General features: G+C 39.6%; 1 protein-coding gene across 4 annotated transcripts in view; it reads left to right on the top strand.

Moving 5' to 3' along the window:
- Positions 1-25109, top strand: part of LRCH1 (leucine rich repeats and calponin homology domain containing 1) — a 189686-nt gene that overhangs the window by 119942 nt on the left and 44635 nt on the right. For 3 of the 4 annotated variants that reach the window (XM_082675772.1, XM_082675773.1, XM_082675774.1), the window contains exons 4-12: positions 4253-4358; positions 9696-9832; positions 10620-10747; positions 10847-10984; positions 11948-12011; positions 15113-15218; positions 17666-17793; positions 21755-21822; positions 23547-23633. In XM_082675772.1, coding sequence (XP_082531898.1) covers positions 4253-4358; positions 9696-9832; positions 10620-10747; positions 10847-10984; positions 11948-12011; positions 15113-15218; positions 17666-17793; positions 21755-21822; positions 23547-23633 — 962 coding nt within the window. The remainder of the gene's footprint in view (positions 1-4252; positions 4359-9695; positions 9833-10619; positions 10748-10846; positions 10985-11947; positions 12012-15112; positions 15219-17665; positions 17794-21754; positions 21823-23546; positions 23634-25109) is intronic. The other variant, XM_082675775.1, reaches the window with a different exon arrangement.

A 25109-nucleotide genomic window follows, 5' to 3' on the forward strand; every position in this document is an offset into this window, starting at 1 on the left:
CCTTGAACCTACGCTGTTGTTTTAAATCCTTGTCATTTTTGCATTCTGAAGGTAAGGTAGCAATTAGCAGTCAGTCAGCTAAAATGTATTTATCTCCAGCATGCGTTTAACCCTTCTAGAGACCTTTTTAGTTGCCCAGAAGAGTTGTGATGAAATGAGAATCTTAACTTCTAAAGTTTTTCTTTTGGTTGCTTAAAAGCATCTTGATTAAACTAGTGGAAAATAAGTGTATTTTAAGTCATAGCTAAAATTCTCTATTTTGTTTTTGTTTATCTAAATGACAAAATTAGACTGGCTGGTTCATAAAGCTTAAGTTTGAGTATTTATGTGATTATACAATGCATAATGATTAGATTCATTTCTGTATCAAACAATAGAATTGGGCCTACCTGTATATTTATAACTTTATAATGCTGAATATATGGTAATTTGATTTCACTGTAGTTTGGAATAATTATTTTCCAAGACATAGCTTAGGGCTAATAGACCATTCAGAAGGGATTCATTTGACTATTCTAAGAAGTTACTGGATCTGGAACTCACAGCTTGATAAATTCTCAGTATTGCCGAAATATGGGGCACTAATGTTGTTTATTTTTTAAATTTATTTTCCTAAATCATATCTTTTTAAAATGAACTCCCTCCCCCCAAAAAAAAGCCATTATTTCTTTTAGACTAAATGTGGACAGACATGTTATAGAGAGCCAGGCTATTCTAGGAATGTTGCTTTTACACTTTTTAACCTGAAATACGTTATCTGAAAACATCTAGACTATTTTCCTCTCTGTCCTCCTCCTCATTCCCAACTAATTAAGACATAATTACCTATGGGGTTTTATTTTTGTGATGAAATTCATAACCTCTTTAAAACTTGGCAAGGTTCAATACCGGGAGGGCATTGAGTTTGCACAGTTTTCTGCAATATTGATCATACAAGAGTGAAAAGTCTTTATCTTGCTTTTTCCCTCATTATTTTGGCAGGACAGGAAGTAACGGACAGCAGTGCAGAGTCCTATTAAAATAATTTGACCTTCGCCATATACCCTTCAAAATGTGAATGGACAATTGGACTTTATGTTTCTAATTGTCTACAGATGTCCTGTCTTGTAAGTTAGAAGGAAAAACTTGTTTTATCATTATGTGAAGTTCTTTAAAAAAAATAAATTAGGAAAGCAATTTCCCTGCAGGTAAATAAGTGTTTAAATATAGCTGAGGGGAGTCTATTTTCTTTGATAAGGCCATTTAGAAATATATGTTGGAAAAATTACCTTATATTTATGGAAACAGCATACTCTTAATTTCATGGCTAGCTGGGGTTAATCAACAACGTGCAAGATGAGTGTAGTACACAGGAAAAAAATAGAATAAAGATGCATTTCATCTCAGGAGATTTCATGGTGAGACTATGCTGCCTAAATATATCTGTTCTCTTTTAGTTTTCCTCTCCCACCTCTCTTTTTTTAAGAGAAATTTTTTTTTTAAATTATGTCCTTAAAACTTCTGAAAATCATCAGTTTCACATTGAAAAATACGTGATTCCCGTAATCTGCAAAAGGGTCTTTCTCATGCTATCACTCACAGACTTATAAAACATTTTAGGTGTCAACATAAATTCTCCTTTGAGGTGGAAAATAATTCTCACTAATTCTTCTCCCATGACCTCCCCTCCTCTCAGCCATCACCAACATGACTGTGCCGGGTCCTGAGTCCAATAAAATGATTTAATTTCCTATATTTCTAGGGCTTACCTGTGTACCATTTGTGTGAGGACTCTTAGATTTTAAAATGGTACCTCTTGCTTTTTGGTAACTTGGTGGAAGCAAAGAAAGATAAAACTTTCATTGAAAGGGTTTGGTTGTTGACTTTTGTGGCTGATGAAATGCCATAGTAACTGGGAAAAGGTGGCATTTTACTTTTCACTTCTCATATATGGAAGTATATTCAGACAGGCAGAGTAATTTACTGATTCAGTGAGGGACTAAGAGTGACTGAACAAATCTTTGGACCTCCTAATTATGTAATTACTTCCTTAGACATTTATGTCTCTGCAGATGCGCTTGTCGTTTTTTTTTTTAACATTAGGGATGTCTTTCGTAACATTTTGTGTGACTTTTCTGGGCCAGAAGCAGTGCAGCAGTAGCCAGCTTGCGGGTGATGCCGTTGAACACCTAATGTCCTTAACCTGTCACGCGCCAGCCCCCTGCCCCACCCCCAAGTCAGACAGCTGAGTATGGAACAGTATGGCGGGCTGATTCCAATGCGTACACCCAGGCTTTACAGATGACAGCTTCGTTTCCTTTAATAGGGGCGATGTTATTCCTCTTCATCAAGTGATACCCATTTAGCGCCTTCATGACCTTGACAGATTGGCAAGTCACCTGAGGAATATGTAAATGAGATGAGGTTAGAGGGCAGTGATCCACTGTGTTCTGTACAGCCTTGCTGTTACACGGAGCACAGAGGTTTCAAGGAATTGGTCAATGGTGAGTTCTCATCCGAGTGAATGTGAAACCGATTTCTGAAGCAAGGCTTTGCTGCTTTCTAAGAGGATGAGTGAGGGGGAGTTTTTGCAGGTTCGTCAGTGATGTGGGATGCTTAAGGACTTGATCTCATTGGGATCATTTGTGGCCCAAATATATTTGTGGTTCTGTGACACCAAGCAAGACCTGCAAGAAATTTGGTGTATGTTGGAGCCTCTTGGGCTCCCAGCCAGAGACAGAGTAAACTGTACATTATGGAACATCAACATAAATGGATTTCAGAAGTCTTATCCAATATTTATTGATCCCTTACTTTATTTATTTATTTTTTAAAATTAATTTATTTATTTTTGGCTGCGTTGGGTCATTGCTGTGCGCGGGCTTTCTCTGGTTGCGGCGAGCGGGGGCTACTCTCGGTTGCAGTGTGCGGACTTCTCATTGCGGTGGCTTCTCTTGTTGCAGAGCATGGGCTCCAGGCACGCGGGCTTCAGAAATTGTGGCACGCGGGTTTAGTAGTTGTGGCGCACGGGCTCTAGAGCGCAGGCTCAGTAGTTGTGGTGCACGGGTTTAGTTGCTCCGTGGCATGTGGGATCTTCCCAGACCAGGGCTCGAACCCGTGTCCCCTGCATTGGCAGGCGGATTCTTAACCACTGCACCACCAGGGAAGCCCCTGATCCCTTACTTTATACCTGGCATTCTGCTCAGCACAGGAGGCAGAGTGACTAAGACACAGTCTCTTCCATCTAGGAGCTCACAGGCTCACAGGAGAAGGCAAACATTTGAGCAGATTTGAGTTTGGGACTTTATCCTGAGGAGCCGTTGCAGGTGTTTGAGCTGATGAATGATAGAGTGAAATTCACACCCTGTAAATCTTCACTCTGTGAAGGATGGAACCGAGGAGGAGATCAACGCCTGGAAACAGCCATAAGATCATTATAGTGTCTAGCTGAGAGATGCTGCTGCTCTGGACTAACGGAGTAGCTGGGGTAAGGGAGGTGGAGAGCAGGACCAGAACTACTAGGGACGAGAGGAAGAGTGGGGTTAGGGGAGGTAATAATGATACAGAAGATTAAAAATGTCATGGCCACCATTTTGCATGTGTCAAGAGGTGGTTCCCACGAATGATTACTAATAGAGTATTACTTTTCCAAAGCAAAGAAGACACAGTCCGCATACCCCCCAGTCTTGCTTGTAAAATGTTTGTAACGGTGTTCAGGTCCAAAGTTTCCAGCCTTCTGCTAAGAACTCCATTTTAAATAAATAATGCATCCAAACAGCGCAGTAATATATATAGGTATACACTGTAAACTATGGGCATTTTGTAAGGTCAGGTAGTGGGTGAACGGTCGGCTGGAAATTTGTTCCAAGTGTTAACCCTGGTACTTGCAAGCCTTGGACAATTGACTGAACTTTCCTGAGCCTCGGTGTTCTAATCTGTGAATATTAGGCCAGTAATATTACCTCATGGCTTTGTTGTGAGAAATAAGACCGAAGCATGTGAGAACAGCAGCCCTGGAGGCTGGCAGAGTAGCTACCGAAGGCTACTAACATGCTTCTTTTCTCTGTTTTCTCTCAGAGGATGTTTTAAATGTTGCACTTTCTTTCTTCTTCTCTGTGCTAATAAGCCTCACTTGACCTCGGACCCAGAGACCAATATAAAAATGTTCCTGTGTAGTTGTCCTAATATTTAAATTCCGTAAGGAGATTTCACATGAAATGCTTGATCTCCTGGCAAAAGGCGTTTACTGTTTCTCTCTTTGTTTTCAATGCAGGACGTCAGCTGCAATGAGATCACAGCCTTGCCTCAGCAGATAGGGCAACTGAAATCCCTACGAGAACTGAATGTCAGAAGAAATTACCTTAAAGTTCTACCACAAGGTAAAAAAAGAAAGAGGAAAAATGAATCGATCAAACAGGAGGCTTTTATTATTTTTTGTTTACCTTTGTGAAGAAGGTAGCTCTAGTCATGTTTGTGTGTGCCTATTAATATTAATTATAATTTGAATTTCATGTGCTGATAACAGAAAAGTTATATTCAAGTTGTAATTTTAGTCAGGGGTTCAGTAACAAAATCATACTCCTGTATAAAGCTGTGTGTGTGTGTATGTGTGTGTATTAAGTTTGTTCAGGCTCTCATAACAAAGTACCACAGACCTGAGTGGTTTAAACAACAGAAATGTATTTTCCCGCAGTCTGGAGGCTGGAAGTCTGAGATCAGAGTGTTGGTCAATTTGGTTTTTCCTGAGCCCTCTCTCCTTGGCTTGTAGATGGCTGTCTTCTCCCTGCATCTTCCCTCTGTGTCTGTGTCCCAATCTCTTCTTCTTGTAAGGACACCCATCATACTGGATTAGGGCCCACACTAATGACCCCATTTTAACTCATTTACCCTTTAAAAACCCTGTCTCCAAATACAGTCACATTCTGAGGTACTGTGGGTCAGGGCTCCAACATATGAATTTGGGGGGCACACAGTTCAGCTCCTAACAGGAGGCAACATGAATTGCTTTTGGTATGGATGGACGTGGATGTCCTGGAACATCCAGTCAGTAGTTAGTTGCTGCACTTGGTCCTGCAGACCCAGAAGTCAGGGTTTGGGGCTTTGGGGATCTGGGAGCCCTGACCGGGAACCCTGAGTGTCTCGAGTCCGTGCTTCAGGCGAGGGCATGCCTTTGCTGAAGTGAAGCTTGGGCTGATACCACTGGTTGTTTTGATGAATTTCTTGAAGCCTGGAGCAAGGATGGCTCCAGAGCCTCAGCATTGAGACTCGGCACGAACACCGAGCCCCTCACACAGCCCCACCCAGGAGCCAAACACGGGCAAACCCTTCCCTGCAGCTCTGGGCTTCCATAGTGTGTGCCTCTGATATGTTGCGTTGAAGTTAAAATAAAAAGATATTCGATAAAAAAAATTGTCAGGGACTTCCCTGGCCGTCCAGTGGTTAAGACTCCGTGTTTACACTGCAAGAGACATGGGTTCGATCCCTGGTTGGGGAACTAAGATCCCGCATGCAGCGCAGCCAAAAAAAATTGTCAGTCAACTGTACTTCAATAAAACAAAAATAAATTAAAAATAAAAAACACATATTTATTCAGGGCTTCCCTGGTGGCGCAGTGGTTGAGAGTCCGCCTGCCGATGCAGGGGACACAGGTTCGTGCCCCGGTCCGGGAAGATCCCACATGCCGCGGTGCGGCTGGGCCCGTGAGCCATGGCCGCTGAGCCTGTGCTCCGCAACGAGAGAGGCCACAACAGTGAGAGGCCCACGTACAGCAAAAAAAAAAAAAAAAAAAAGATACATTTATTCAGAAATGTTATACCATTAAGAACGGTGATAAGTAGCCTTGTAGATCATGCTGGATCTGAATTTCACATTTTGGGATCCTCGTTTGGACCTGCTCAGGAATGAGTTGATGAGCAGCAGGACACTGTATGCTTTCTCCAAAACATCCTCTGGTTCTCAGAGATCACATTGGTTTCTATCATTTTCATTTAAGCACATTAGGATGCCTGATAAGCTAAAGGGTATATTTGGGAACAGTCAGCATTTGGTTAGTCTGACTCTAATGCAGCTATTTGAGAGCTGCCTGATTTTTATTATTCTGTTCCTGCTTCATGATCTTTGGCTTGAAGTGCTTCATTATTCAAGGCAAGAAAATGGAGCTCAAGAAAGGGAAAGAACTTTATAACATGTAATGTGCTCTATAGATGGGAGTTTTAAGTGTTATCTGCCATCTTCACCTTTCTCATGCTGGCTAGTATTTAAAGAAGAAGAGTTAGAAACTATCTCGGCCTAAAGATTTATTACTTTATTACTTGGTATAAAAACATTGATTTTTCATTTTGTCATTGTGCGGTTCCAGTTCTGAATGGATGAAATTGTTTTTCTTGGTTTGAGCAAGTATAAAGAGAAAACTCTTACTAACAGCAAATTTATAATCAGATAGCCTTTCATAACATTAAAGAAAACTTTCATCTAAATTTAAGCTCTTAGGTTAATTATTGAGAAGTCATCACAAATTATTGAACTCTTGTTTTCAAAAGAAAAAATTAATTTAATCATTCATGTGTTTCCTGTAATGGTTTAGAAACATGTGGGAAGAAAGTGCATCTGTAAAATCAAGATACTTGTTTCTCTCACCACTCGTTGCTCGCTTAACTTAAAAACACTCCTTCTCCTAAAAAGATCACGTACAAATTTCTATACTTTTCATAATTATGTTTTCTCAGGCTTAATATTTTAATATACACTCGGAGCTAAAACGTCAGTTCACTGGAAAACCTTCTTTAAAAAAAAATAATTTCCTGAATATCAGGTTTCTTTTTGCTTTACTCTGGAGAACTCTGTTAACAAAAGAGCATTGATAATGCTCTCAGGCAGTGAATTTAAAGACTTTTCATATTTACTCACTTGTTTTTCCTCTTTAGTACCCCTCCTCATACGCTTTCAGTTTGAGGAGGGGGGAAAAGTTTGTGGCCTAATTGCCCACATCAATCTTGTGGTGGTTATACTACAACTAATGCAACAGGGAGACTCTATTTTGTTCTTTCTGGCACCAGAATGGACAGAACATTAAAGTAGTCATTCATTGCCCCTCTTTGCAATGGAGAAAGAGGAGCGGGATTCATTTTTCTTTTTAGTTTTTCTCTTACCCCTTTTTTCCTGCTCTGTCTCTGGCTTTTTCTGAGCTGGAGTTATCATTTTCTCCTTCAGTTTCCTTGTTGTGAAAATGTCAGATTCTAGCTTTCCTAAACTAAGATGGTAATTGTGTCCCCAACGGGCACTAAAAGGAATTGTCATTATAAAAACCATTTCTTACTTTATTTAACTGTAAGTCGCCTTCCTTCCACTCCTGCTGTGTCTTCCAAGCACTTAGCTCTCTAGTCTTGCTTAAAAGTCTTCATTTTAAGTGGCAAATTGCTGAAAAGCAGTCACCCCTGATTTGCCAGCCTAACTTGAGGGAGTCAAGTTAGCCATCAGAGAGACGGGTTCATATTACTGGAAGTTCTAGCAAGGAGATACTCTTTTTACATACAGTCCCCCTAATTCTCAGCCCTGTTTTCAAAACGAACCATTAACTGGAAAGATCTGACTTTCTCTTTCCCTTCGACTTCCTCGATTCCATGCCATCCTCTGGCTTCACCTCCTCTCTTCACCTCCCACTGCTCTCCATGTGCTTCTTCAAGGCAACCAGGACGAGTGAGACCTCAGGCGAATCACTTATCCCGCTATTGGTGGGAGAGCTGAGGTTGAGCAGAGAATTACTTGGGGCAATTTAAAAAATACACATGCAATTTGAATAAGAATTCAAAAATTCTAGTTTGAAAATTCCAATTCAAAAAGATACATGCACCCCAATGTTCATAGCAGCACTGTTTACAATAGCGAAGACATGGAAGCAACCTAAATGTCCATCAATAGATGAATGGATAAAGAAGATGTAATGTGTGTACACACACACACACACACACACACACACACACACACACACATACACAGAGTGGAATACTACTGAGCCATAAACAAGAATGAAATAATGCCGTTTGCAGCAACATGGATGGACCTAGAGATTATCATACCAAGTGAAGTCAGTCAGACAGAGAATGACCAATAATATATGATATCACTTAGATGTGGAATCTTAAAAAATGATACAGATGAACTTATTTACAAAACAGAAACAGACTCAGATATAGAAAACAAATTTATGCTTACCAAAGGGGAAAGTGGGGGAGGGATTAATTAGGAGTTTGGGACTAGCAGATATACACTATTATATATAAAATAGAAAAACAATAAAGACCTGGCAGGGAACTATATTCAATATCTTATAATAAACTGTAATGGAAAAGAATCTGAAAAAGAATATATATACACATATATATGTATAACTGAATCACTTTGCTGTACACCTGAAACTAACACAACATTGTAAATCAACTATGCTTCAGTAAAAAAGATTTAAAAAGACACATCCTGAGTTTCTGTTACACAGCCGCCTGCCTATCATGGACCTGAGTTTGGGAGCTGCTGAGCTGATGCTCCTGTGTCTTTGTCCTTGCATTTCAATCTCATGACTCTTTTCTCTAATACAAAGTAGTTCACTAAGGTATGAAAGAAGGAAAGTCCCTTCCACACCCAGAGCGAGTTGAATTTGCAGAGACTGGTTGCTAAGTGAACCTTTGTTGGGGGAACATGAAGTAGTCTAGCTGAGTAACGTGAAAACCCTCCAGCAGTACAGGGGGAGCGGAGGGATAGTATGAATTCTTTCTCCAGGTCACTGCTTTCTGTTCCTCTTCTTCCTATAGTCCCTGCCCTTCATCTGCTTGGAATTCCTTGAGTATTTGAAAGCACCGTGTATCCTCCCTTACCAGGTTTCATAACAAACGTGAGGCCCGTTCTGAAATGAACCCTCCGTAGCCTCTCACGTGGAGATCTTGGTGGTTTGCTCCGTGTCACCCTACTCTGGCATTGCTCAGCGTCTTTGCTCTATGGAATATATTTGACTTCGTTTCTTGCAGCTGCCAATGTCGGTTGGAATACTTGAAATTACTGAGTGTTTGCTATGCCACTGGGTGGGGATTTTAAGCTAAATATAATGTTCTGTCTTGTTTGTGGAGCTACAGAAGACTTTTTTAAAGCAGTAGAATAAAGCCTAATCAAATCAGGATTACAGGGTCTGTTGCAAAGTTCCAAATTTGATAGCATTTCTTTTTTAAAGTGGAGTTAAACAATCAAGAACATATTTCTAGTAATTCGTTCTGAGATTCTGCCAGCCCACATACATGGAATGCATAAGAATATGTTGTAATTAACATATTATTCATAAGCTAGCAAGCTGTTTGAAAACAGTTTGAAGTTAAAACATAAGCATATCTTGTGAGGTGTGGCTTATGTGATTGTTTCACTGGAAAAAAAGCCTTTTTAAACAATAGGTGTTATATATGTCAAGTGTTTCCAGCTCGTATCAGAAATAACAACAAATTAAAAATTGTTGGGCCCCCAATGAAAGCTTTCCTCTCCTCTTTAGTAAAGTATTATATATACATAGTCCTATTATATTCCTAATACACAACTTGGTTTTAATTATGCTAAATGATATATTTCCAGATAAGCAGAAAATTTTTGAATGTGTTTAGCCATTTAATCTTGTTGCTTTCTGAGGTTTTTTTTTCTTTCTTTCTTTCTTTTTTTTTTTTTTTTTTCCCCTGTTCTTTTAGAACTAGTAGATCTTCCCTTGGTAAAGTTTGACTTTTCCTGCAATAAAGTGCTCGTGATTCCCATTTGTTTTAGAGAGATGAAGCAGCTGCAAGTATTACTGCTTGAGAATAACCCTTTGCAGTCTCCTCCAGCACAGGTGAGGGGTCTCACAGCGAAGCTGTTGCCGGGGGGATAGGCTATCAATAGCATCTAAGCAACTCTCAGCAGAACTGGTTTGTTGATATTTTGCAGAATTAATGTATGGATACGATCATAAACAGTCACAATCTCTTAAAAAATGAAACCTCGTGTGAATCTGACCGCAGTATGTTGTCTTCTGTGACATCAAAATTGTTTACCACCATTTGCCTCACTGTCTGGTCACCGCAATCCCAGAATTATGATGTTTGATGATTTCACTTATTCCGTTATTATGTTTATCATTTTGTACATGCATTTGAAATTTTTTCATGGAGTGTATGGATTACAAAAGGAGTAATAGATTCCTTACATTGAAGTTAGCTGGAAACTAGAGTTTAACCATTTTAAAATATTGTCAGTCATTTAGAGACAAGATTCAAGCTCAAATATTAAACTATGTGAGAACAGAATGAAGTATATATGCTTTCAGAATTGGAACATTACCAGGTTAGTTATCCGACGTATATACGTTTTACACTATTTATACTTAAATGTATTTCTCTTAGAATTTTGCGGTTTAGTGCAAGAGAAACTAGAAATTTCTTGAACATGGTTTTCTATTGAAATAGAATTTGGAGGAAATGATTGCCTAAATCTTACCTGTTTTGGAGAGGTCAAATTTGGTGGTCATCGTTGACGTGTTACTTAAAGTGAAAATGCAAAAACTAAATGATACAGAGTGAGATGTCTAGTGTTTACATTTTGTTTTGCCGTTAAAATATTTATAATTAATTTCTCCATAGATTTGCACTAAGGGCAAAGTGCACATATTTAAGTATCTCAGCATCCAAGCATGCCAGATTAAGACAACCGACTCCCTTTATCTCCACACCATAGAGAGGCCACATTTACACCAGCACGTGGAAGACGGGTGAGTGTGACCCCCCTCGGCTAGAAGCCCCCGTTTAGAGTTTGCTTAGGCCAAGGCGCTCCAGGTAACTAACTCCAAAAATCCTTTTGTTTCACTCAGCCAATGCAGATTTATACATCAGAGTCTCGAACACTTTTGGAATAAAAAAGGGAAAATTGATGCTGTTGATAACATTTTGGCAGGTTTCAACTACCCTCTCCTAATCAAGAATCAGTCCTTCCTGAGTGCAACATATGGGTGTGTGCACGTATTATAAATAAGATCTATAATATAAATATATGTATTTTTTACCTATCATTTAAAACAACCACATCAAACTGAGACATGGTTTTTTGTTGTTTTTTTAAAAAAATTTTTGGGGGCATAGTTGATTTACAATGTTGTGTTAGAGACATGGTTTTTTAAGTTAATTTTTAATATGCTTCCAGAACATTGTTAAGAAAAAATGCAGACTTTATTTTTTTTAATTGTCTTTTAAAAATGCACTGTGTATAGTTTTCGCCATTTCCTGTTCAGAATGGAAGTTTTAGAATCATTTAACATGTACTTGGCCATTTTGGGGTGTAAACTGGGCCTTGAATTTTCGGAGAACAAAATTCTCACACTGAACACACTTGTAGAAATGCAGGTTGTTTTTGAAATGTCTTCATTGCAGAAATCTTTCTTGAACTTTTTACTAAAAAAAGTAAATATACTGTAGTGACTTAAAATCTCAGCCTACCCTAATGGTACCTTTATATAATGCTTAAAATATGTATTCATTACTTTATTGTTTTAAACATACTATCAAATTTATTTAGTCACTGAATAAAAGTTTACAGAATTATTGAAAGTTAGGAAATTTCATAACCTAAGAGGTAAAAGCAGTTGGTAGTTTTTGCTTTTTCATATGCTGGAATCAATAAAATAAGAAAATTATTAACTGTTTCAAAGAACAGGCCACTCAGGTAGAGTATAAATCCATGAAACTCTGAACACCAAGAATTTATCTTGTACCATATTTAGACGGTACAAGTATCTGATTTTCTTTAGGCCCTTGTCTTAACAACTTTCAATACTGGGCGTATTTGTTGTCTTTTGGTAATAATAAAAATTTGTTTAGTAAAGTCATTATTTGAATATAAGTTGATGTCTCTTGTTGTGAACTTTGTGATTTTAATTTTTTCTAAATGAATTCAATATCGATGGCATCTAACCCAGCAAGAAGGATTCTGACTCGGGCGTTGGGAGTGATAATGGAGACAAGCGATTATCTGCCACAGAGGTAAATTCGTGATCAGATTTTTTTCCTTTTGTGCTTCTAGATATATCTACCTGCATTTGCTGTACTCCTTTCGGATAAAAGGCAGTTGCATGAGAACATGTGATGATGCTTGTGATAGTTATTTGAAATCCTCTGTTATGTAAATATTAACTGTTGTTAGCTTTTTCTGAATCTTTAATGTTTTGGAAATGTCTCAAGAATAGAGTCCCTATCTCCTTCCCCTCCTACCACACCCCTCACATTATCTGGAATATTCTTGCATGCTTAATAAATGTTATGAAATGACTAAGTGGTGTGCAAGAACCCGGAAGGCATTTTAATAAATATGTTTGTTTTTAAGTGACAGAGTAACTCAGGAAAAAGTTGTTATATGCCTGCATAAATGTTAAGGAATCCAATGTACATTGCATTTTTTTAACATCTTCATTGGAGTATAATTGCTTTACAATGGTGTGTTAGTTTCTGCTGTATCACAGAGTGCATCAGCTATACGTATACATATATCCCCACATCCCCTCCCTCTAGCGTCTCCCTCCCACCCTCCCTATCCCACCTCTCTAGGTGGACACAGAGCCCCGAGCTGATCTCCCTGTGCTATGCGGCTGCTTCCCACTATAAATGTACATTGCATTTTACCCACAGGAAATGCATTTTTGAGTAGCCGTAATTTTTATATCAATATTTGTTTTCCTGAAATTCTTAGATTGTGTTGTTTTCAGATAATTGGATATAAGTTTGGTTATTTGTGAGCTAAGAGGCCTCCCACACTGGAGCTTTGTAAAGTGGTTATATATAGCTCAGTTAGAACACTTGTTATCTTATTTATAGTCTATTAGGTTCCCTAAAATCTTTCACTAATAAACCATTAAATGGGGTTTATTGAACAGCAGAGCTAGGAGGGATAGCTGGAGTAGGGGATGTATGTATTGTCAGGCCTTCCTTTTTTGAGGGAACTTACTGAGTTTTTGTGGTTATTGAGTTTTGAAACATTGTAATACTCTTTGAAGATGTACTTAGTAGGTCAATTACCCTGTCTAAGAAATCCACATTTTTACTATATATAAGTCCAGGAAAATTGCCTTTTCCCTGTTCTCTTAAGGCCTTTGAGGTTTAATATGTAGCTAAGATATTCGAATTTATTTTCCACAAAATACTTCATAAAGCACTAGGATACCTTAAAAGCTTTCTAATACAGAATATTTCAAAAGGAAGAAGAGTAGTAGGCAGAAAAAGAAGGCCAACATCGATAAAATAAAATTACCCTCATGAACCTACATGAATAGTTTACTATGATTCCCTGGGGGAGAAAATTCTCAACACATTGCTTTACAAGTTGTATTTAATTCTACTCCCTTAACTTTATTAAAACTCGTAAGTCCCCTGAAATAGCCCTTTGTTTCAGAAATTACTCACCCGAGCTTAGTTTCTGTTAAATTAAAACAGACTCTGCTTTATCCTTTATCTGCCTTCTAAGGATAATTAAGTTCATTAATAAAACATTACACAAAGAACTTCATTATCCTTTTGTTCTCACTTAGTATAAGTAGGATGCTAATATTCTAAAAGGAGGCCAAGGGTTTATTTTCTTCCTTTTAACTAGATGCATATCTTGGAATTTTGCTAATAAGTTTTTAAGATGGGAGGAGGGTGGAAGGAAGGACTACAGAAAGGATTATGTTCAACAGAATGAAGTGTGTACGTTTTCCCTTTGGCTTTTTCTTTTTTTGTCTTGCATTGTGGCCTCCTTACCTGAGAACACCTCCTAGAAATGTTTGTTTTTACAAGGATAAGGGTTCTGGATTATTCTGTGTAGCTTTCTATTTTCACTTTATTTGGCAAATATTTTATTATCTGCTTCCTGCTTACGTCTCATTGTGGGGTTCAGAAGTCACACCTGATTCCTTTCTCTCGCTGTTGCCATTGGTTGATTTAGCATTTGTTACTCTGATTGGTTTAGCATTTGTCACTCAGATAAACAAGCAAAAAAATGTGAGGCTCAGTGAATAGCTGTGCAACGAATGAAATGTACATTTGTTTTCTGCCAGTTTCTGAACAATCTGTGCACATGTCCAAAAGTAAATGAACACTGTGCTGTGAAAAATTATAGCCTCAGGAGTTTAGAAGCAAAGCCACAGAAACGTGCTCTGTGGAGGTTCCTGATCCCTGTGATTTTGAAAAGCTTTTCGTGAAATAGCGACGCTAAAACGGAGACATAGGAAAATAAATGAGGCTTCGTATTTCATTTGTGACAGAATCATAGATTATCTGAATAAACGTCATCAGTTAGTGTGGGAAACAAGACCCCCAGGGAGAACTAACTGATTACTAAATCGAAGCATTATTTTGAAAACTGCACAGAACCCCTGTTCCTTTTAAGTACTATATGTTATCTATTTAAAGCAGCTTCTTATATATTTAAAGCAGCTTCCTCAGCCTAAACAGGGAAAGAAACTGAAGCTTGATGTTGCGTGTAAGATGCACTGTAAACAAATGAGATGTTGTCCCAGAGGCTGACTGCCTGCTTTCTGGGACTGGCCACATGAAGCCTTAAATAGTTTCGGTAAATTTGTGTCGTCAGATCTCAGAGCATCATTACTATTGAAGCGATCGATTAGACTTAGGGCTGGTATGGTAGTGTATTTCCAGTTATTTCTTTGTTCTCTCAGGTGTTACTCAGTCCTTCTCAGTGCCCTGACTGTGGCTCTTAGGTTTGAAAATATCATCAGGTACCTGAAAAAATTTCAGCTCGAAACGTATGTACAGAGAAGTACATGGGTGTTAGCTTGACGTATTTTGACAAAGTGAACGCACTCATTACCAGCTCCCAGTTAGAGAAACAGAACTTTACCAGCCACCCACAAAGCCCCCATCATGCGCCCACGCCCCTGACCTAAGAGCAGCCGCTATCCTGACTTCAAACCCCATGGATTATTTATGCCCATGTTTGAACTTATATAAGTGGTATTGTCCTTTGGTGTCTTTTACTCCATATTATGTTTGTGAGAATCACAGTATATATTTTTTTAAATCACGTAGCATTCTCTTCAGCTATATTGATAACACTTCTCCCTTGAATGAGGCAGTGTCCTGTTTCTTTTCAGCCTTCTGATGAAGACACCGTTAGCCTCAACGTGCCAATGTCAAATATCATGGAAGAAGAGCAACAGATCAAGGAGGACTCCTGCCATCGCCTTAGTCCAGTTAAAGGTCTGAGAATGAAGGATGGGGAGAAAAAGCTTGTTTTTAAGTTTCAAATGCTATGTTTAAAATATGCGGAAACATGGCAACCGTAATAGTTAATGTTTATTGAGCATTTCATATGCCCCAGGCACTGTGCTAATCTGTGAAGGTCATCTCATTTAAAATTCAAAACTCTGACATGGATACTCTAATCATCTCCATTCTATAGGTGAGTCTCAGTTTAACTAACTTGCCAGTGGTCACGTAGCTAGTAATAGTAGGGCTATTCTCATTGTGAAGATTTATTTAAGATTCTTTAAATCCATTATTGGAAAAAAACATTGATGTGTAGATATACTGTTTAAGACAACTCTAGCTATTGTAACACATAAAATCCGCAAATTTCATTGACTTAACACAATACAAAGTAAGTCCAAAGGGGAGTTGTGACTCCCGGCAACTCTCCTCCATGCAGTGCTTCAAAGCCCAAGTTCCTTTTATCTGGTGATTCTGCCATCTTTAATTTATATTAATTTGTGTTTCCAAGTCCATCTGTTTCGAGCTAAAGGGGAAAGAGCATGGAGGTTCGCTCCAGGAATCCCATTCAAAGGGTCCAGCTCCCAGTTAGAGAAACAGAACTTTACCAGCCACGTGGAAAGCGTGGGCTGGGCCTTTCACAGGCCCAGGGGTCACGTCTAACTACATGCAAGGGTGGGAAATGTCGTTGGGATGTGTGCCCAGGAATCTACGTGACTTTGAACAAGTCAGTTGACCTTAATTCTCTCACCTGTAAATGAGATGATTAGATGAGGTGATTTGTAACGTTTTGTGTAGCTCTAAAAGCCTGTGATTCTTTGATAATCACCAGGTGATCACTAAACACTCTACGTCTTGCCTACTTTAAAATCCTGGTAATACACTGCATACCTTGGTGAGTAGCCCTCATTCGATAACATTATGACGGTAACTTGACTGCTTCTGTTTATTCAGGGACTTTTAAGTAAATTGTAAAATGTAATGTTTACATTTGTGGCAGAGACTGATGACGTGTGGATAGTATAGAACTAGATTAATATGCAGATTATCTCCCTAATAGTTTGCCTTGACCTCCCTAGTGACGGGAGAACTGTTTAAACCAACTCACACTCTAGTGTTTGCTTTCACTTATTATGTTCAGGTTTTTAAGGTTAGCATTTGTTTATCTGAGATGATGATTGGAACCATACATTGTCCCCAACTATAACTGTGTACATTATGCAAAAATATGACTGCCACGTTAGTAATTTAGATAAGCTTTGTAACAATATATGCAGTATAAGAGGTAGTGTTTTAGGCAAATATTTTAAAATAAAAGAATTATATCATTTGTCACCAGTTTTTCTCCCCTCTGTTCTAGAAGTGGGTATTCTTTGCTGGCTAGGAGTCCTTGAAGGTGGTGTGGTCCTACTTGTTTCTTTCCCAGTGTCCAGATCAGAGAGAAGAGATCTGCTTTTCCTCCTTTCACCTCTCCTGCACCATCTAGAACACAGACCTGTTGGATGAGCTCTGTGCTTTCCCCTCCATGTGGCTCTCATCATAGTCACTTCTTTTGTTGTTATGATTTTGGGTCCTTATTTTAGTCCTTTCCCACACTCTTCCTTGCAGTTGTTCACTAATTTTTTTTAAAAAAATAAATGTATTTATTTATTTATTTATGGCTGCGTTGGGTCTTTGTTGCCGCACGCAGGCTTTTCTCTAGTTGCGGCGAGCGAGGGCTACTCTTCGTTGCGGTGCACAGGCTTCTCACTGCGGTGGCTTCTCTTGTTGTGGAGCATGGCTCTAGGCATGCGGGCTTCAGTAGTTGTGGCACGCGGGCTCAATAGTTGTGGCTCATGGGCTCTAGAGCACAGGCTCAGTAGTTGTGGCGCATGGGCTTAGTTGCTCCGCGGCATGTGGGATCTTCCCGGACCAGGGCTTGAACCCATGTCCCCTGCATTAGCAGGCAGATTCTTAACCACTGCACCACCAGGGAAGTCCCATTCACTAATTTTTTAAATCCGCCAAATGTTTGGTATTTTACCTGCCATTTAGTAGTTGTTCGGTAACTACGGAATTTTGAGTTTGAAATACTTACTTGTCACACGTTGCTGAGAGCACAAAAAGCCCTCTTTTATACTTTCTATTCTCTGTTCCTTAAAAAAAATAAGAGGAAATTTCATTTCTTTCATAAGGAACTAAGCCATATAGGGGCCTTGACTTTTAAGTTCATTTGATTTGGGGTTTTCCATTTCTTTTACTTTTCTTCCTCTTCTTCCTCCATTTTTCACCTTTTCCTCACATCCTTTTGGAAGGAGAAAACTTGGGTCATTCGTGTACCTCCAGAAGAGGTCAGGGAGAAGATTGAAAAACTAGGTGATGTATTTTACAGTCATCTATGTTTTGCTTATCTGTTTATGAAATCAAGCTTTCTATCTCTCTCTATATTTTCCTAATAGGAGAATTTCATCAGGAATTTCAACCAGCACCTTCCCTTGTGAGTGACAATGAGAACTCAGGAGAAGAAAGAGACCGATTTTCCCATGGAACAGACATTCTCCATTCGGAATTTATAAACTATATTAAGGCAAGTGGAGGATAATAATTTTTTAACTTATTTACTTCTGTTTGGCGCCTTAGAATTTATGTTCAAGGTTACCAATCCATCACCTTAAATGTCAGCTTGCTACCACCTTCCTTGGGCCTTTATAACATCTTCTCAAAGTCCGACGTGTTTATTTGCCGATATTAGGAGCGTGTCCCTTTCATCCGTACCTCTCTGTTTGTCTGTGTATATGGGTGATTTTCTTTTGTATTCAGAAATGACTCAGCTCTCTGGTAGTCAGTGCATTGTATAAGTTATCAGAATTACCATGACCATCCAGTTAAAAAGGTAAAACAAAGTTTCACATGCTTTTCAACATATTCTAGGTACGTTAGTTTTTCTTGGGAGTATATTCATAGTAAAAGAAGAAAAATGGAGACTTTTAAAATCTGGAAATGAATGTCTTCCCTTTTAGAAGGGTCACTCTGAGGACACATTCATAAACAGGTGTAGTGGCGCTGAGGTATTGAAATGTTAGATGAAGTCATTAAATTGTCAGGCAAACCTTCGTCATAGGAGCGGCAGAAACAAGAGAAAAACTAGCCCTTTATAAACCTGGTAGTTAAGGTTCCACTTTGTGACACAATTAGGTGCCTTGGTACGTTTCTGCCAGTCCTTTTGCTTCAGGTCGTGGCACCCAAGGGTCACGAAGATAATCCTTTCGGTGAAATTCAGGTTCCTTGTGGCTTGTGAGAGACAGTGGTCTCTGAGTTACTGTGTTAAAGTCAGGCCCAGGGTCTCTAGGTGCTGGTTCTTATTTCCTGAGGATGGTGTTAGGATGGCTGGGCTCTGTCTCAACTAACGTCTCTGGGCATCACCTTCAAGGGAAATGGGAGGAAAACAGCTGAATCGTACACTGTAGGAGACTCTGGTGTACTCAAGACAAAAATAATGAACCCCTCATACGACATACATCTGTAGAAAACCTAATTCTTTATTCTGTATATTTAATCCATCATAAATCCATCAGTTCTTGTTTCAAAATATCTCACACCCACCGCCTCCTCTCTGTCCTCCACCTCCACTGACATGACTTCAGTGAAGCCTCATCATTGCTTATTCTTAGGACAGCATGAGTCCCTCCTACCCCAGCTGAGCACCCAGCGTCCCGCCCCTGCTGCTGCCAGACATTTTCCGAAAGTAAAAACCTCATTCTGTGACTCTCCAGCCAGTGGTTCTCATAAGGCTCTCCCAGATTTGATGCCTGTCTGTCAGCTCTGAGACACGTCTGTCAGCAAAACATGGAAAATTGGGCTTTTGTCTTTCTTTTATGAAGAGTTTATCTTAAGTTGAGGGTCTAAAGTAACGATGGAAGCCTTGAAGGAAAGCAATTAAAGTGATTAGTAAAATAAAACATGTTGTTTCAAAAAAGCAGATTCTTCTAGATTTAGCGATTTCAGGATGCACAGGGCTCCGTGGGAATGGCTGCTCTGCAGCGTGGGTCCTGTGGTGTAGAATCTGGGGGAGCCAATGGGTTGTAGAAATCTAGAGCAAATGTTTCCTGAGCGCCCACTCCTACGAGAGGCTTCCGTTGGCAAGTGGAGAAGCACGCTACCAATAAAATAAAACGCAAATCTACAACTAAAAGCTGTACGCTTCAATTCAGGCCCATTTTACCCTTGACTTGCATCACTTTGAACGTCTGTGAGAGTGTGTTTGACTGCCAGCCAGTGTGCTGAACTGCTCAGTCCTCGACGATCAAGAGTTCTGTGTTTTATACAGTCCTGTTTTCTCTCCACTGAGTAAGCATCTTGTGCTTTTGTAACTACGGGGGATCCGTATTCACAGCAGTTCTATTTGATAGTTTCCTCAAACACTGAATTATCCAATCCTGAACTGTTGTTCCCACGGGAGATACAGGGTTAGGTTCCTGCGAGCCTCTGGTCACACATTTTTGTCAACTGGTCAGTACATAACCTGGTTTTATGTGTATTTCTGTCTCAAGACACCCTATTTAATATGTACTGTTAGTGCATTAACACTGAACTTGCGGCCAGCAGCCCCGTAACTCATGCGGGAAGGAAGCTTACCTAACGCAGATGTTTTCTCTGTAAGGTACAGTAACATATCATAGCCTTCTTGTGCTTAGGATAAGACAGCACTTCAGTACTATGCTAGGGGGCATTTTAAACAGCAAAATCACCAACGAAAGGCACAAAACTGTGAAAATGTGATACTAAACAGGCTCTGAAAAGGACACTTTTTTACAGTCTGAGAGCTGAAACAAGAAAGCAGGTCGCTTGCTACCTTGTTCAGCCTCAGCTGGGAAGTGCATTTTGGGGTTGGGAACTCCAGTTTTTCACCACCTCTGCGTGTGTCTGCAAAAGCACCACGAGTATTGGTTTTGGGGTGACACATAGATTTTATATAAATACAGAATCCATGAATAATGTGCATCCACTGTGTCACCATCTAACTTAGCAAAAGAAACCCAGGATACCTCTGTTTTGCATACTGAAAAAAAGTGTATTTTCTACTATTGGCTACTTTTTATTATGAAACTGAAAATTAGAAGGAAATACCCATGGCTCCTATAGTTGAAACCCAACAGGAAGAGATAAGAACATGTTTTCTTGGTTGTTTCTCGTAGTATATTTTCACCCATGAATTTCACTAGCATTTGGGTGGAGGCACAGTAATTTATATATTGATTTTACAATGCACTAAAAGTATAATCTATATAGAAAAAGTCTGAGTGTTTTTCAAGCCAGAGGTTGACATCATGCAGCTGGATACCTCCTCAGAAAAAGACTTATTTTCTGTGACACATCTGGAGAATTGGCTGGGCCTGCGTTCGTTAATGAAGTGTCAGGACTTTGACACAGAAAACAGTCCTTTTGCCTGTTGTTCCTTCCTTGCTAGGGGAATGTTTGCCCCTTCGGGGATGGCTTCCGTTTTAGCTGTCAGCTGAGTTAAAGCAGCATTTCTCTGTGTCAGAGATCAAGATGGAAAGACTCGCATGGGAGTTCCAGCAGTGGGACACGCCTTTCTAAATCCTCCCACCACAGTGTTTCTTTGGAATATTAAGAGGGGGGTGCATTTCAGTGAAATCTGCACGTTGTACATGTGAAAACTATTAGATGCAATTTGAGGCATTTTTCTGTCGTTAATACTTCCTTTTTTGTTAACAGTGTGCATGTGCACGGGTGCGTGCGCGCGCGCGTGCGCGCACACACACACACACACACACACACACACACTGCTTCTCTCACCAACATCAGAATGCACATTCTCATGTGACTGACAAGCCCAGCTGAGGTATCCGTCAGCCTCAGGAGGTGCTAAGAGGGCAATCATGAATGGAGTTAAGCTTTGTATTTCTGACTCTTTTCTAAGTTAACAGGTATTGTAGTCCTCGGCCAGGTTTTCTTTTCTTCTTTTTTAAAATTTTATCTTATTTTTAATTGTGGCAAAATACATACAGCATAAAAACTTACCATCTTAGCCATTTTTTAAGTATACAGTTCAATGGTAAGTACATTCACATTGTTGTGTAACCAAAACAACGTTGTGTACTCCATCTCCAAAACTCTTTCATCTTGTAAAACTGACACTCTTTCGCCATTAAACCATAACTTCCCAATCCCCTCCCCCCTCTCCTCTGGCAACTACCATTCTTCTTTCTGTCTTTATGAATTTGACTATTCTAGGAGCCTCATGTAAGTGGAATCATGCAGTGTTTTTCTTCCTGTGACTCACTTATTTCACTTAGCATAATGTCCTCAGGGTTCATCTACGTTGTAACATGTGTTAGAATTTCCGTCCTTTTTAAGGCTGAATGATATTCCGTTGTATGTATAGACCACGTTTTCTCCATGCATCCATTCATGGACGCTTGGGTTGTTTCCACCTTTCGGCTGTTGTGAATATGGATGAGGGCGGGTTTAGACTGTTGACTGTTACAGCCAGTGGCTCTCAGAAGACCCATGTGTTCTGTCCACAGGAAAGGACTGAGACCTGTGAAGAACTGTTACGGATAGAAGAGGACGCACACTGGCCAGCCGGGGGGATGTGAGTACCGAAGGCTGGTGACGAGCCACCGTCCTGTAAAGTTCATGTTGAAGGCACAATGGCAGCCTTGTCCTGATAGAATTTTGGTCCGCTTTTCTTTGAGCAAGCTGATACCTTACTCGACGATATTGCTCAGAAGTTGCAAGTTTTCCTCTATCTTATGCTTACTGTCATAGTATTGGGGCCATACTGTGCCAGGTCATACCTGTTCCTTGGCCTTGAGTTTTATCTGATTTGAGGCTGTGGGTAGAATGTGATTCAGGAAATTAGATAGAATTTCTAGACTAGAGATTCTAGCTTACTTTCCTTTCTCTGAACAAGCCGACAGCTGGACCTAAAGTGATACGTGGTCCTGTTCCCACTTCTTTCCCCAGTCTTCAAGTTCAAGATCTGAGAAAACCATAGACCTCAATGTCTTGGTCTTAAGTCTAATAATTGTAATAGCTGACAGTTATGAAATACCACGTGCCAGGCAGTGTCCTAAATACTTCACAGGTAGTAACTAATTTCCTCTTTACAACAACCCTGTAAGTCCTATTGTTATCCCTCACTTCACCGATGACAAAACTGAGGCACAGGGAGATTGATCATCTTGCCCCAGGGTTACAGAGGGCTGGGATCTCGTACCAGATGGACAGCGCTTCTACTCTATCGCGTATAAAGATTTACACAGGAGGGCATGAGTGCTCCATCTAAGAAGACAGTAAACCACTTTACTGGTTTGCCACTCAGGGGGATTGAGTTTGGACCATATGGCAGAGGGTAGGTTTTTGGTTCCCAAGATTTTGTTTTCCATGATCTGGCGTGTAGGCCTGGACCGTCCATCAAACCTCATGAGGGTTTTCCCCTTAGTGAGAATTTACTCCATTGTTTAAAAGTTTCTCCACTTACAGAAAGACATTGGCTTATATTCTGCAATGGAAAGCAGTAACCGTGATCAGATCTCTCTTGGCCTTTAAAAATATTGCAGAGTTCCTTTCAAATCACTGTCCAGTATAACCAGCTATTTGTTGGATGTATTTCTGTGATGCCCAGGAGAACTAGCTTGATCATAGAATTATAGGGAAAAGGATTTTATAGGGAAAGAGTTTTTAAACTGTGCAAAGCTTTGGAAACCCCGTTCTCAAGCTTATATCTATTGTTCCCAACCCTGCCTGTAAAATCAGTATCATCTGATTAAGAAAATGTCCAAGCCGCAGACAGATCTACTTAGGAGTATCAGACCTGGCATATTTTTTTAAGCACCATTAGGTGATTTTGCTGCTTAACGAGCCTGGCCTGGGAACCAGAATCCCACACTGAAGTCCCATATTGTATGAAAGCAATAAAACTGAGCCAGGCTGGTTGAACTGGAATTGGAAGTAGTGCGGACCCGCCGTAGCTGAGCACCCCTGTGGATACCCCTCAGGCTCAGGAAAGTACAGCGTGAGAACTACCCAGCCAGTCCATTGCCCTGATTTTACAGGTGAGCACTGCCCACGGGCACTGAGACTTCGTGTGAGCTGCCTTACAGCCTAGCTGGCTCCTCCCACCCAGCAGCTCTTTCTGCTACACTCTGGCAGCCCACCCCGCAGGGTACTGACACATCCTCGCTAAAATGTTGAGTTTGTCAAAAATCATTTTTGCGGTGTCAGATGGATGTTTATAAGTTTGTTCTTAAGAACCTAGGTGCTATTCATGTTCTAGTGATCATTTTCAGTCTAAAGCTTGGTTTCATGTTGCAGAATAAGTTCATCCAAAGACCAGGACATGAATATAGCAATGATTGAACAGCTGAGAGAAGCAGTGGATTTGCTGCAAGATCCCAACAGGTATGTGTGTCTTTCCTTGGCCCAGGTTTCAGGTGTCAGTAATGTACACTAATTTATTGAGTACATTATCTCAGTTTCTAAGGTATTTATACACACAGTATGGGCTTAGCACTAACCACTAACAAAGAAAAGTCATTTTAACTGCCTGTTTTCCCGAGATCCGTAAGTAAGAGTCAAACTTCTGGAGGGACTGAGAGCAGTTCCCCGCTTTTCCATCCCTTCATGAAATTCATTCGCCCTTCATGGAATTCATAGGGCAATTTTTGTATAATTCTTAGACAACAGAAATACGGTCAAATTGCATATTTTATATAGCTTGAAGTTTAAACCCCTGGAATAGAGAAATATAAGAGTTTCCAAAAAGGAAAGACTTGGTTTATCAAGTACTACCAATATTTATTTCTGATGGTGCCAAATATATGTTAACTAAATCATGTATTTCTAAAGATTTGGGTGACAAGATAATTTTTGAATTGAATTAGTCTTTATCAATAATAAGCACTTTATATATAGGTATATTTTTTGGTTTCTTAGCTGAGGATAACGGAATTCCCACAGACAAAATATTTTTCAGTAAAGCAGCATACCTGGTATCAGGTAATAACTACCGTACTAATAGAGAAATAGATCCGAAGCTTATCCCTGGTAAACTATTCAGGGATCCTGGGAATTTAAACATGAAGATAATGTGGTCTTGTATTGATAATATGGTGAGCGTGGAAATCACACCACATTCTGGGAATTTATGAACAGGGTGATGAGTGAATCCCAGAGTGCCAGTGAGAATCCCACAGTGCCAGTGAGCTGAGTTTCACATCCTAAAAGAGAGAGAGAGAGGGAGAGAGAGAGAGAGAAATGATAAGGAATGTGGAAATAGCATTGATGGAGAAGAACATACCTTAATCAACCAGATACTGGTTGCAAACCCAGCTCTAATACCAGTGAATCTGGGTAAGTTATATAACTTCTCTGTACCCCAGTTTTCTCATCTATAAGACGGGCTATAAGTACTTATCTTTTAGTGTTGTGAAGATTTGAAATAATAAATGAACTGCTGGTGGAAAGGTAAACAGGCAGAACCACTCCAGAAGACATCCTTGTAGTTTGTAGGCATAGTCTAAAAATAGATATAAAACTTTTGAATTAATTCTAAAAAATATCCTAAGGGACAAGGAGATGTGAACAGCAATTGTGAGGGGAGAGGCACTTTTAATAGCAAAATATTTGCAAAAAAGGAAATGATCTAACAATTTGGAGATACTTAAATTTTGGTCATTATTAAGACGGAATATGTGACTAATAAAATGTTTTTAAACTTTCCACTATATCTTAGATTGCTCATTATATAATGTTAACTTTAAAGAGTATAAAAAAAGCATAAAGTTTGATCACAATGATATAAATAGAATAAAAAATGCATAAAGTTTGATCCCAACGATATAAATAGAATTAGGTCCCAGTTGTATAAGAAGCTTA

This window comes from Grampus griseus (assembly GCF_964374135.1).
Source record: "Grampus griseus genome assembly, chromosome: 18".
Lineage (NCBI taxonomy): Eukaryota > Metazoa > Chordata > Mammalia > Artiodactyla > Delphinidae > Grampus > Grampus griseus.